The 13,784-nt window shown below is 39.0% G+C and overlaps 1 protein-coding gene across 6 annotated transcripts in view; it reads right to left on the reverse strand.

Annotated features, from left to right (window-relative positions):
- The window catches only part of Phka1 (phosphorylase kinase regulatory subunit alpha 1), a 136,480-nt gene that overhangs the window by 90,925 nt on the left and 31,771 nt on the right, over positions 1-13,784 (reverse strand). For all 6 annotated transcript variants that reach the window (XM_029534351.1, XM_029534350.1, XM_029534353.1 and 3 more), the window contains exons 8-10: positions 13,341-13,487; positions 6,085-6,138; positions 5,013-5,135 (exon numbers count right to left, since the gene is read on the reverse strand). In XM_029534351.1, coding sequence (XP_029390211.1) covers positions 5,013-5,135; positions 6,085-6,138; positions 13,341-13,487 — 324 coding nt within the window. The remainder of the gene's footprint in view (positions 1-5,012; positions 5,136-6,084; positions 6,139-13,340; positions 13,488-13,784) is intronic.

The following is a 13,784-nucleotide window of genomic DNA, read 5'->3' on the forward strand; positions in this document are numbered from 1 at the left end:
CACAGCCAGCTATTGGATGGAACACAGGGTCCCCAATGGAGGAGCTAGAGAAAGTACCCAAGGAGCCGAAGGGGTCTGCAACCCTGTAGGTGGAACAACAATATGAACTAACCAGTACCCCCTAAGCTCGTGTCTCTAGCTGCATATGTAGCAGAAGATGGCCTAGTCGGCCATCACTGGGAAGAGAGACCCCTTGGTCTTGCAAACTTTATATGACCCAGCACAAGGGAAGGCTTGGGCCAAGTAGTGGGAGTGGGTGGGTAGGGGAGCTGTGGGGGGGTATAGGGAACTTTCGGGATAGCATTTGAAATGTAAATAAAGAAAATAATAATAAAAAAAGAGCTGCAAAAAAGATTGAAATACAAAAAAACAAAAACAAAAAAGAAATGCAAGTGAGTAAGTGGTTAGTTACCTACAAATAATCTTACTTTGTTGTCTTGTTAGGTACTAGTTCACTTAATTACAGAAATAAGCTTTATTTAGTCTTATATATGTTTTCGAAGTTAAACAGATACTAAATAGCTAGAAACAAATAATGTTTGGCTATTAAGATATACTGGGATAGATAGGTGGTCTGCAAACACTTCAGAGATCTAGAGAATATGGCATTTAAGTTGGTTTAATAATAAAAGGCACAGAGCAACACATCTGTTCCTGGAAGCACACCCCCCCCCAATCTTCTTCAAAGAAAATGTTGGGCACTGAAGAACCTCTACAGTTTTGCAAGCTGCTTGCTCTGAAGTAAAATTTACTCAGGTCTCTGACAGAGTTGAAGACTATACAGTTAATCGTCTTACAGTCTTCCTTATTAAAGATTAAATACTTAAAAGCTTAGGTTGTTTAGAATTAAGGAAATGCTTTAAGGTTTAAAAAGATGTTTATAGTTTGATAAAAGAAAATTTATGAAAGTGAGTTAGATTCAAAACTTTGGACTCAATAGGATAGGATAGATAGTGAAGTACTTTCTCCAAGATTGCCAAATATATATGAACTGGACATTGTAAATACAATTCTTACTTGTTAGTTCTCATAATTTTTAATTGCATATAGTTTATTGATGTTAAAAAAAGCCATTTTTGGACTAAAAGGGGGAAATGTAAGTGGGAGTTTTGGTTTCTTTAAAAACCTGGTTTTGTTACATGAATGTGTTTTTGCTTCAATCCCAGGTGTGGGAGAAGCAGCTGCTTCACGGGTGATTATGATTTGCCTCATGCATTAGCAGCAGCATGGTTTTGCCAGCTGCAGATAGTTTACATTTGGAATTCTGGGGACTCTTCAGAAAGTATAAATGCCAGAGCTCTGAGACAGGCTAGGACACTCTGAGGCAGCTGCTGCTCCTGATTGCTATTGTTGCAGTTTGTCAAATGTTTGTAAACAGAGAGACCAGAACAAGTTGGAGATATACTGCCTAAAAAGATTGGACTTGCCCTAATGAACTTAATATCCCTAATCAGCAGGAAGTAGTCTAAAGAGATATATGTCTCCTTTTCCCTCTAACCTTTTTCTCCTATCAGTATCCATCTAGGATAGGCTAAGGCTAGCAGGTGCGTTTCCTGAAGGTGGCCCACATTTCTGTATGGCCTATGATGGGTGAGCTGTAAGAATGGGTGGGCAGGGTTTTTGGAGACTACATTCCAGGATTGCTTCTTGCTACTGATATGCCTTTCCTGCCATTATTACATAGCCTAAGGATTCCTGGGTATCAGCCTACCATATTGAGCAGATATCTTGCACATCAACATAAAAATAAACTTCCATGAATTAATGCTGTTTAAATAAATTAATGCTTTTATAGAATTCCTGATTTGATTAAAAGAATTTTAGGAAGAAAGGTTTAAGAGATTATTTTAATTGCTTTGCCAAAAAGATGTAATAAAGTTAGAATTAAGAATAGAATATGCCGGTGCTGGAGAGATGGCTCAGCGGTTAAGAGCACTGACTGCTCTTCTGAAGGTCCTGAGTTCAATTCCCAGCAATCACATGGTGGCTCACAACCATCCGTAAATAGATCTGCGCCCTCTTTTGGAGTGTCTGAAGACAGCTACAGTGTACTTACATATAATAAATAAATCTTTATTTTAAAAAAAAAAGAATAGTATATGCCCACTCTTCAGAAAATAGTAAGTAAAGGTTACATAATAAAGAATACTATGAGCTTTCACAACTACACTAAAAAGAGAAATGGAACAAATTTGTAATCAAGGAAAAACATTCATTCTAGGTCAGAGTGAAGGATGAAGCTACACGTGTGTACTATGATAAAGTGAGACCATGTGAAACTGTTGCTTGGAACTTATAATGATATAGATTGAAACACTCCTTTGTGCTGACTAAAAATGTCTTTCTGTAACTCCCCTTTTGTGTAATATTTTATCTATGAGGTAATTTTCTAAAGAACTTTTGTCTAAGAAGGTATAAAAAGGCCAGAGAGAAGAAATAAGGTGGTAGCTTGGTGGGCTCTGCCCCATCCATTCAAACGTATATATGTATATGTCTGTTTGACTCTATGTATGTATTTACACATATGTGTAGGTATGTGTGTATGTATGTAAGTATGCATGAATACTTGTGAAGCTAATGAGACATGTGGTTGGGCCGGACCAGAATTTGTGTGTGTATGAGTGCATGTGTATTTGTGGGTATTGCCTAAGATTTTCTTTCTTTTCATCCTCGTTCATGAAGAGTTAATGAGTCCAAGCCTCTTGTCTCGCCAGAGAGAGGTCCTTAAGCAACAGAGATAGAGTAAGAAACCAACACTTATGAAAGCACAAATAGTAAGTTACAGAGTAAGAAACCAGCACTTATTAGCACAAATCAGTAAGAAAGAATTAAGTTTCTAGAGGCCATCATCTTCTGGTCTCCAGAACAGTAAGAGATTTACAAGGCCATATACATCATTAATCAGTCTTTGGCCTTTGCCCAATTCTGTTCACTTCAGCTCATTTCCCAGCCATAGCAGGCCCCTGACACTCTCTTACCTCGTGCTGGGGGGTTAGAAGGGTGCTTACATGCATTTTTTCCTGAGAACATATTCTTTTGAACTATACTGCCTAAAACTACACAGACATGCACACACCTAAGAAGGCCAACGAACTACAGGAGTCCATATCTGTTGTTGCAGTGTTCCATTCAACTGTATAAGACCTTTCTTTAAATACATCCTAATGTATAAGCTACAAGCCTCTGACAGCTGCCCTGGTTGCAAGCTGTGTAGCTTCCTCTCTAACTGACCCCTTTTTTTGTCTGCCTACTCTAATGTTTTTCTCTCTACTTTGTGTATTTCCCCTCTAATTTTATATTTTATTTTAATTTATTTTATCTTATTTTATTTGTCTTGTTTTCTTCCTCTTACACACAGGCAGAGATGCCATCCAGGTAAACTAGTAGGAAGAAGGTCAAACAAGCAAAATTCAAGTCTTCTTCAAGGTAAATCTATCAGGCCTATCGTTACACTTAAGTATTATTTGAAAAAACTATTTATTGAGACAAGATCCTACTACATAGTCTCAGTTCGCCTAAAACTTGCTATAGCAGGCTGGCCTCAAACTCAAAGCAACCTGTAGTGGCTATTCCTGGTTGTCAACTTGACTATATTTGAAATGAACTACAATCCAGAATTGGAAGGCTCACCAGTGAACCTAATCTGGAGACTGGGAGATAGAAGTTTCTGATCTGGATCTTGGTATGGAGATCTTGAGACACAGTGGTGATTGAATCCAGAAGATTAAGACAGGGAGATCTCCGAGTCCAAGGTCATCTGGGATTAAAGGTGTGGTGGCACACACCTTTAATCTGGGCTACACCTTCTGCTGGGGACCATATAAGNACATTGGAAGAAGGGAGTCTGGCTCTCGCTCTCTCGCCTTCTTGTGGTGTGGGACTCAGCAACTGCTAGATCCTTGGACTTCCATTCAGTTACTACTGAACCATTGTTGGGATTTGGACTGCAGACTNTAAGTCATCAATAAATTCCTTTACTATATAGAGACTATCTGCAAGTTCTGTGACTCTAGAGAACCCTGACTAATACACAACCCATATACTTCTTTCTAGTTCTGGGATTAAAGGTGTGCCCCACTGCACTCAGCCATGTACACAATTTACTGTGCTCCTTATCCCATTTTCCCATTTTGTAGTTTTTTAATTTCTTGAATATGCATTGCATGGTGATGTTTTTTTAAGGAGATGATGTCTCTTTATAGTAAAACTGACTGTATTTTGAACTTACAATATTTGTGAGCATGCAAAAAATTTGGAAATATCTTTTTTAAAGATTTATTTTTATTTTATGTGTATGAGTATTTTGCCTGCATATATACATATGAACAACATGGGTGCCTGCTACCCACAGAAGTTAGAAGAAGGCTTTGGATCCATTCTCTGGAACTGGAGTTAACAGTTTGTGAGCTGCCATGTAGGTGCCAGGAATTAAACCCAGGTCCTCTGGACAAGCAACAAGTGTTGTTAATCATTTCTGTATCATCCAGGGATATCTTTTTTAGAAATATTATTTGAGATGATCTTACTATTTCACCTACACTGGCCTCAAACTCATGAACTGCCTGCCCTAGCCTCTGAGTTCTAGGATTACAAACATGTGCCAGTACACTGAAAATTCTTTTTAGTATATAAATTTGTAGGGTATGATGTAATGTGTCTGTGTCTGTGTCTGTGTGTGTGTGTGTCTCTGTGTGTGTACAACTCCCACACCATATAATGAAATTGGTGCAACTATTTTAACATCCTTACTTGATAATCTTTAATGAAAAAATATTTCCTCACCTACAGAGACACTGAAACTGAAGAACTTAATGACAATACTTGAATTACTGAAAGGCCAGGATTGAAGAAAGGAACAATCTGAGTCTCCCAACTCTTAATTCACTACTATCAGCTCTAAGTATCTAGGAGACAACCCCATCTCTTCCCACTTAGCCAGGAAAAACATACAGCCGTTAATCAAAAGAAAATACAAGAGCAGTTTGCTAAGAGCTCTTCTCCCAGCTCATTACCTGTTCTATGTTGCCACTGAAGATTCCATCAAGGATAAAGTATGTCCAGAACAATGGCCATTCGCACTCAATGTTTTCAAATAGCTTTAGCTCAGCTGGTTCATAGTATAGGCGATTGGGATCCTGAATAAAAATATAATAGACAAAGTCTGTCCTGTCATTCAGAGATTAGATGTATATCCTTAGTTTAGAGGTATTATAATAGGAGTTTTACAGCAGCCTATTTGTTTCAAGGACAGCATCAGGAAAGGCAGTAAGCACATACTCATACGCCCCTCCCCTGGCAAGATGACCATTGCCCTGATAAACTAATCTATAATTAAGCAGAACCACATCCTCAAACATCCACATCTATCAATCTCTCACCAACACAGATATAGTACTCAAAAGCAGCTCAGCAGCAGCAGCAATATCCACTCAAGCAAGAAGTGTGTTATAGGTTCTTCCCCAAAGAAGCATTCAGGATTCAATGAGGCCATTAGAGTGGAGACTGAATCTCTGGTTTTGTTAGAAGGAGAGGGACCAGAAGAGGCACACCAGTGACCCTTGCCATAAGGTACTTGAACCACACTTGGGACTCCGTCAGTAAGAAGGTAATCATCAGATGTGGATCCCTTCATTTTGTACCTATAGAATTGTGACCCTCCAAGTACTGAGCTGTACTCAGTTTGTGGTATTTTGTCATTGATAACAGAAAAAGGACTATGACAGGTAGTTAAAAAGATGTACTGATGAAAAGATGCCTTTCCCTTTGTATTGATTAAATATTGGAGTGGGAGTTGGAGATTATGTAAATATTGTTTGTGTTTAAAACTTGTGTCCACACTAACCAACTGAAAGAAAAAATGCCTTTCCTTTTTATATTTATTTTTTTGACATTTTACTGTTAGTTTACTTACCATTAATGTCAGAACTTGGCAGCAAAGCCCAACAAACACATCAAATACATCACTTATTATTTCTTTTAATGATCTGAAAAAATTCCATCAGTGAGGTAACTGTTATCTCTGAATAAGGCTACAAAGAGTAAGAAAAATTCTGCCCTATTTCCCTGTGGTGAAAAGAAACATACCTCTTTAGGAGTTTTATATCCATCTCGCAGAAAACGACAGCAACCATAACGACCCTGGGGACACAGAGAAAAAGGCCCTGAAGCTTGTACATCTGTCTGACTCTATAATTAAGAAGAAATACCCTTGAACATGTATATGTATCAACATCTCACAAATGCAGACATAGTATTCAAAGACAGCTCAGCAGCACCAGCAATGCCCTTTCAAGCAAGAACTGTGTTATAGGTTCTTCCTCAAAGCAACATTGCCAGCACTATCTTTTCCATGGCTGTCCACCTAAGGCCAAACCTGCAACAAGCTAATTACTGCACGGTCCACTCCAGAGAAACGCAGCTCCTAAGAGAGTATAAAAATGCCAGAGCCCTCAGAGGCTGCTACTCCTGCTGCTACATCTGCCTCTGCCTCTTTTGCTCTTTTGCTGGATTGCTGGTTGGATATCCTGGAGATTTGACTTGCCCTAGGAACTCCTAATCAGCAGGAAATAGCCTAAAGAAATCTACAGCCCCTTTTCCTCTAACCTTCTTTCTCACCTCCCTAGTGTTGGGGGTTGGGAGGGATTGGGGTGGAAAGAGGGATAGGAATAAGAACCCAATAAAGTAGCCAAAAGTATAGTTACAATATACTAATATTAATTAAATTATAAAACCTATTTAGCTTTCACTGGGTCTCCCACCGCTGTCCTTTATTATTCTGTTCTAGGATCCAATTTAAAGCCCCACACTACAGGACTCAGGTGATGTCCCAGTGGGTAATGTGTTTGCTGTGTAATTGTAAGAACCTAAGTTCAGATCTCCAGCACCCAGGTGGAAAGCCAGGTGTGGTATCAGTTCTTATAATCCCAATGCTGGAGAGACAGGACTGGGAGGATTCCTGGACGTTACTGGCAAGTCTAGCTGAATCAGTGAACTCCAGGTTCAGTGAGAGACTATGTCAAAAATTAAGCTATTGAGGAAGACATCAACTTCTAGCCTCTACAGCAAACACATGTGCACATACACATGAACACTTATATACATGTGCATTTAAATAAAAAGAATTCCACATCATAACTAGTTGTCATATCTCTCTCATCTCTATAACAGTTTCATATTCTTTCCTTGCTTTACATAACTTCACACTTTTGGCAGTGTTCATTAGTTGTCAAATCGGCCACCAATTTTGTTTTGTCTGGCTTTTACATAACAAGATTGAAGTTATGTATTGAGAGGAATATTGCAACGGTGATGTGTCCTTCTCAATGCACTGTTTGATGGGGCACTTGTCCTATTACTGGTGACATTAAACCTAATCATTTGTTTAATGTGGTAGATTCTAGATTTCTTCACTATAACTTTCCCTTTTGTAACTATATTTATTGTTCTCTGTATAGACTCAGAGGTAACTTCATTTCTTCTTTGAGTTACAAGTATTTTTTTAAATAGTCTTCACTCTGTGCATTAGGGATTCTTTCCAGTTGGTTTCTGTGGCTCCCTTACATTAACTATCCTTTTTTTGTTCCCACATTTTTAATGATAAAAACAAAGAATTTTATTTTACATTTGACTGTTTATTACTGATCGAATGGTTGTGCCTGCTTGTTTTCACATAAACAATGCAATATTTGCTGGTAAAGGAGAGAGAGCACCAAAAGAAAATAGAGTTTCTTGTTTGGGCTGTGGTTTGGCAGAGGATCATTGTGGCAAAGCTACTAAAGCTGTTTGGCAATTACTTTCTCTTTACTAAAAGTTTTTCTCATTTTTGAAACAATTCTAAGTTATGTATAAGTCACAGTGTAAGTCAGAAGAAGGGCCACTCTATTCCAGAATGACTTCTTTCTGTCTTCTACTTGCTTTCTTTTCTTCTCATACTCATCAGTAACTATGAAGTGGAAACTTAAGGGTTCTTTGGAAAGTTGGTTGGATGGTTTTTTTTTTGCTGGGGCAAACACGTGAAGGAACGTTTTGTTAATGTGAAAGGCTAAGGCAGACTCCTGAAGGAACATTTCCCTGAAGCAGACACAGGAGAGAGGCTGTTCTGCTAAAGCAAGTACATGAAAGGACATGTGTTGAAGGATTCTTTGCTAAAGACACGCATGTATTGGTTTACCTTCCACTGCATAGTTGAGCTGCATCTGTCAGACTCCATACAGAGAAATGCACCAAAAAACATCTGGTGGTGTGGGCAGTTTCTTGCCACTTCTGTGGACTCACTGATTGAAGCAAAGCACTTGGAGGACAAGTGATATTTGGAGGGTATAAATGGGTCTCCAGAGTGATAGAGGCTGAGCTTGGCTTGCTTACAGAGCTAGCTGTACAACGCTCCTGGGTTTCGAGTTTTTTTTCACTGATCTCTCTCCTGAGAGAGGCACAGCAAGAATTTCTCCTGCTGTCCCTCCTGGTCCCTTCTGCTGACTTGTGCTGAGGCTGAGACCTAGCTGTCTCTGCTAGGTCATGCCACCGCTTCTGATTCCTATTTGCTAACCCGACTCTAATGAACTTGGACTGCTGGTATATCCATGCAGTGTTTACAAGCGGATCAAGCTGCCTGCTAACCTGTGAAGTGAACTGCTGATTTCCAGACAACACAACTGGAGTTGCTTCAAAGAACCTTTCTTTTTTTATTTTTATTTTTTTAATTGATTTACTTTTTATACTTCATATTTTATTGTCCCCCAACTATCCTCTGACTGTTCCACACCCCATACCTCCTCCCCACCCCCATCTTTATGTGGATATTCTCACCCCCACCCCACCTGACCTCTAAACTCCCTGGAACCTCCAGTCTCTTGAGGGTTAGGTACATCATCTCTGAATGAACACAGACCCGGCAGTCCTCTACTATATGTGTGTTGGGGGCTTCATATAAGCTGGTGCATGCTATCTGTTTGGTGGTCCAGTGTTTGAGAGATCTCGGGGGTCCAGATTAAGACTGCTGGTCCTCCTACAGGGTCACCCTTCTCAGTTTCTTTCAGTATTCCCTAATTCAACAATAGGGATCAGCTGCTTGTCCATTGGTTGGGTGCAAATATCTGCATCTGACTCTTTCAGCTGCTTACTGGGTCTTTCAGAGGGCAGTCATGATAGGTCCCTTCCACTTCCCCCATATCCTTTCTTTTCCACTACCTCTGGTGCGTGGTGGGCTACAAGGGAGGTTAAAGCATTTAGGAACCATCATTAAAAATAAGGTTTGAAAAAACTAAAGTTACAAATCTAGTATATATTCTACTTTTCATTTCATTTTATCTTTCCCCCAAATTGGGTAAAGTCTGCTCTTTATTTGATTTAATAATGTGTTTTAATAATTTGATAATCAATGTTTACAAATATCTTTTGGTAATTTATTTTTAAAATAAGTTCTTTTCTTTAGATAGTAATATAAATATACCCCTTCCTGTTTCAAACTCTTCCATATATTCCTCCTTGATCTCTTTCAAATTCATGGTCTCCTTTTTCATTAATCATTGTTACATACATACACACAAACACACACAAATATGTATTCTTAAATATATAAATTCAACCTGCTCAGTCTCTGTCGTGTATATGTATGTTTTCAGGGCTGAACACTTGGCACTTGTATTCTCTTCCTTAGGGAAGACATCTTCTGTTTTTCACATTCCTTAGTATCCTGTAGTTCTTTGTGTGGCGTAGAGGCCTTGTAGGCTTTCCCTGTGTTTGGCTCATATTTAGGCAGACATGTTGGTAAGAATTTATAAGTGCAGCTTCTGATATTCCTAGAAAACAGAATCTTAGAGCTAACTCCCTGTTCCTCTGGCTCTTGCAGTTTTTCAGGTGCATTTTTTTTTTTCATTTTTTTCCATACAGTATATTTTGATCGTTTTCTTTGCTGTCCACCAACTCCTCCCATATCCTCTCTACCTCCTCACTACCCACCCAGCTTCATGTTGTCTCTCTAAGAAAGAAAAATAAACAAAAAAGAACATCAAATAAACTCTTTAAAAGCAATAAAATAAAAAGTACCAGAACAAAAAACCAAAACTCCATTTTGTGTTGTCCTGGTGTTATGGTCTGACCTCCCTCCCCCCAAAATAGCTGTGGCCATTTTGCTCCATGTCCGCTAGCTATTTCATATTGTTGCTTTAACATGCCTGCCAGTCATTGACACAGAGAAGTGACTTGGCTCAAGGACATGCTGACCACATACCCCATTTTGTTCTGTATGTTCTATATGTTCTGTATGAGGTTTGCTAATCTTAAGAAATTCCACAAAGCTTTACATAGGACCTATCAAATCGAAGGTCAATATGAACTCGATATCTAAAATATCTTAAGTCAGAGCTGGCCACCAGCAGCACTTCCTACACCTATGTATGAGCTCACTGTGGTTTTTTGTGGCTGACACTGAAGAATGCTACTCATAAGCCAGAAAGTTATGATTATAATACTAATGCTCTGATAACTCAATGTTCTGATTCCCCTGTTCACCACCCCTCCACCACCACCCTTATCGTACTCAGGACGAGTCAGCTTAAAGGTGAGCAGATAATATATGATAATATAAGAAACCAACTGCTCCCCTCCTTGCCCTTTAAACTTTTGAATCTAGTTTTTCCTATAAAAAGTCTACCCTGAGAGCAGACTACTAATACAATTAGGCTCCTGAGTCCTTCTTGAGGTCCTGAAAGTCCAGTTTTACGGTGTGCGTTCAATAAACTACTCTTACTTAACTGAGATCAATGTTTATTTAGTTTAAGTGGCAATTCCTAAACCCCAACACTGGGTATGGGACCTGCCTTGGAGTATGATTAAGATATCCACTGTCGGGCTGGAGAGATGGCTCAATGGTTAAAAGCACAGACTGCTCTTCTGAAAGTCCTGAGTTCAAATCCCAGCAACCACCTGGTGGCTCACAACCATCTGTAATGAGATCTGACGCCCTCTTCTGGGATGTCTGAAGACAGCTACAGAGTACTTAGATATAATAAAAAAATCTTAAAAAAAAAAAAAGATATCCACTGTCACTCCATTGGAGAAAATTGATTGTTCCTTTCCTAGCAGATACCAACTGCAAATAGCTTCTCGTTTAAGAACAGTGTGCTGTCTGATTTTGTGTGTCAACTTGACACAGGTAGAGTCTTAAGAGAGAAAGGAGCCTCTGTTGAGGAAATGCCTCCATGAGATCCAGCTGTAAGGCATTTTCTCAATTAGTGATCAATAAGAGAGGGACCAGCCCATGTGGGTGGGGCCATCACTGAGCTGGTGGTCCTGGGTTCTATAAGAAAGCAAGCTGAGCAAGCCATGAAAAACAGTCCAGTAAGCAGCACTCCTCCATGGCCTCTGCATCAGCTCCTGCCTCCAGATTCCTGCCCTGCTTGAATTCCAGCTTTGGAAGTGTAAGCCAAATAAACATTTTTCTTCCCAACTTGCTTTTTGGGCATGGTATTTGTCACGGCAATAGAAACTATAACTATGAAGGATGTGAATTTTTGTGTCTACTTTCCCTTCTCCATGCTAGGATTTTTGTCTGATTTGTTCTGTGCAGGTCTTGTGTGTGCTGTCACAGTTTCTGTGAGTTCATGTGTGTATCAGTACTATCATGTCTAGATGTCACTGTTTCCTTTGAGTCACTCATCATCTCTGGCTCCTAAACTCTTTCTGTGTCCTCTTCCACATAGGTTCCTGGGTCATGTGGTGAGGGCTTTGACAAAAACATCCACTTAGGGCTGAGTAATACAAAGGCTCTCACTCTCTACACATGAGTCTCTGTGTTAATTGATATCTACAGCAAGAAGAAACTTGACATTTAGTGTTTTCTTTTGGGGTGGTCTGACTATGTAGACCTGGCTGTCCAGGAACTCACTCTACAGGCTGCTGTTGAATTAACAGAAGATCTGCCTGCCTCTAAGATGCAGGGATTAAAGGCTTGTCCCACCAAGCCCAGCCACACCCAAACCCTTTTGAAGTTTTTACTTTCTAAAATTTTAAGATGCTTCAGGATCCTTTGTATTGTCCCTAGTTTGATCCTCAAATCAACCATTTATCAAGGATTCCTGACCCACTTTTTCAAGACTGTTATTTAAAAATCAAGATCTGGATAGCCTCAATGCATAGATAGGCATGCATCCCTATATTAAACTGTCTCTGTTTCTGTCTCTCCCTCCTCCCCACTTTTATAACAATAGCACCTACTTTTATCCTGCATAAAACCTAATGTGCATACTATACATTTATTTGTTCAACCCTTTGAGAAACAATTTTATCAACTAGAGCAGAAGTGTATCAACTTCAAATTAAAGGGACAGAGAACAAATACTTCAGGTTTTTCAGCCACATAGCCTCTATTAAAACTACTTGTTTTGCAGTAAATGATATATAAACATGGCTGGATTAATAAAAGCATACTTGTAGTTTTCTGACCCATGAACTAGGATACCATGTGTGTATATTGTTAATTTACTCTTGGGTTTAGACTATCCCATACAAAAAAAAAAGTTTCCCAAAATTTAAGTCATTTTTTTCTTTACCCTTTTCAGTGTGATTATTCTAATCATTTGTAATAAATTTTAAAGTCACTTTCTAGCCTGCATTTCAGTTTTCTTACCACATCATTTTTGACCATTTAAATTTACTTTCTATAGCATACAATTTCATGAGATTGGGCAAACAGTCATTGTCTATGAGGGCAATTGTTGCATCATGCTTAAAATTCTCCAGAGCTATATCTTTATTGATAATTTTCCCTCTCACTTTTTACTCACCAATTGTTTTCTTTTGTGTTTTTCCTTTTGCAGAATGTCACATAAATGGAATTGTACAGTATGTATAGCCTCTGTGAACTGCTCTTAGCGCTTAACAAAATACACATAATCATTCATACTCAGAGTTCCCTAGCTTGATCTCTTTCGTTGCTAATAATATTCAAGGGGATATTAAAATTAATTTGTTTCTCAGTTGAAGGTTGTTCCCAGATTTTTGCAATTATGGCTGAAGCTGCTATAGATATCTGTGAACTTTTGTGTGAGTATATACTATCATTTTTGAAAGATACTGAGGAGTAATGATGCTTGTTGGATCACATGTTACATATATGTTTAAATTCCTAAGAATATACCAACTGTTTTCCTAAATGGATGTACCATTTCCAACAGTAATGACTGCAGAAGTTTTTGAGAGTTTGTAAAAAAAAAATACTTATAAGAGTATAACCTAGGATGAGAGGAGGTTCCTGGCATACGTTTATACTCATGGTCCCTAAAAGTACTAATCTCCCTTTCAAGTCACAACCCTAAAGAGAAGAAAGTCACACGTGGACATACCTGAAGCTTGGTGATGATCTCCTGTTTGGTGAGCTCCACCAAATGGCTGTCCTCTACAGCAAAGGCTGGGAAAGAGACCACTGAGAGCAGACTGGCATCAACTTCTTTGGATGTTGAAGCCCTGGGCAGTAGTGAATTCAGGATAGACTAAGAGAAAAGTAGCAAAATAGTGTTTATTACTAAATACCTTGGTTTTAAAGTGAAACTTTGGTTCCAAATGATTGATGTGCAACAAGAGATAGTAGAAGAATAAGCCAAACTCTATTAAATAGTGAGACTCTTAAACAAGTAGCTTGCTTGGTATAGCATCCCCTTTCTTAATCCTGTTTCAGTGCTTCCCCATCCTGACTGCAGAGCTGCTGTTCATAGATAAAGACTCTAACATCTGTGGGATGCACACAGTTCTGCTGGTTGCTAGCATCTAGGGAGGGAGGGAGGGAGGGA

The sequence above is a fragment of the Mus pahari genome, chromosome X (genome assembly GCF_900095145.1).
Source record: "Mus pahari chromosome X, PAHARI_EIJ_v1.1, whole genome shotgun sequence".
Classification (NCBI taxonomy): domain Eukaryota; kingdom Metazoa; phylum Chordata; class Mammalia; order Rodentia; family Muridae; genus Mus; species Mus pahari.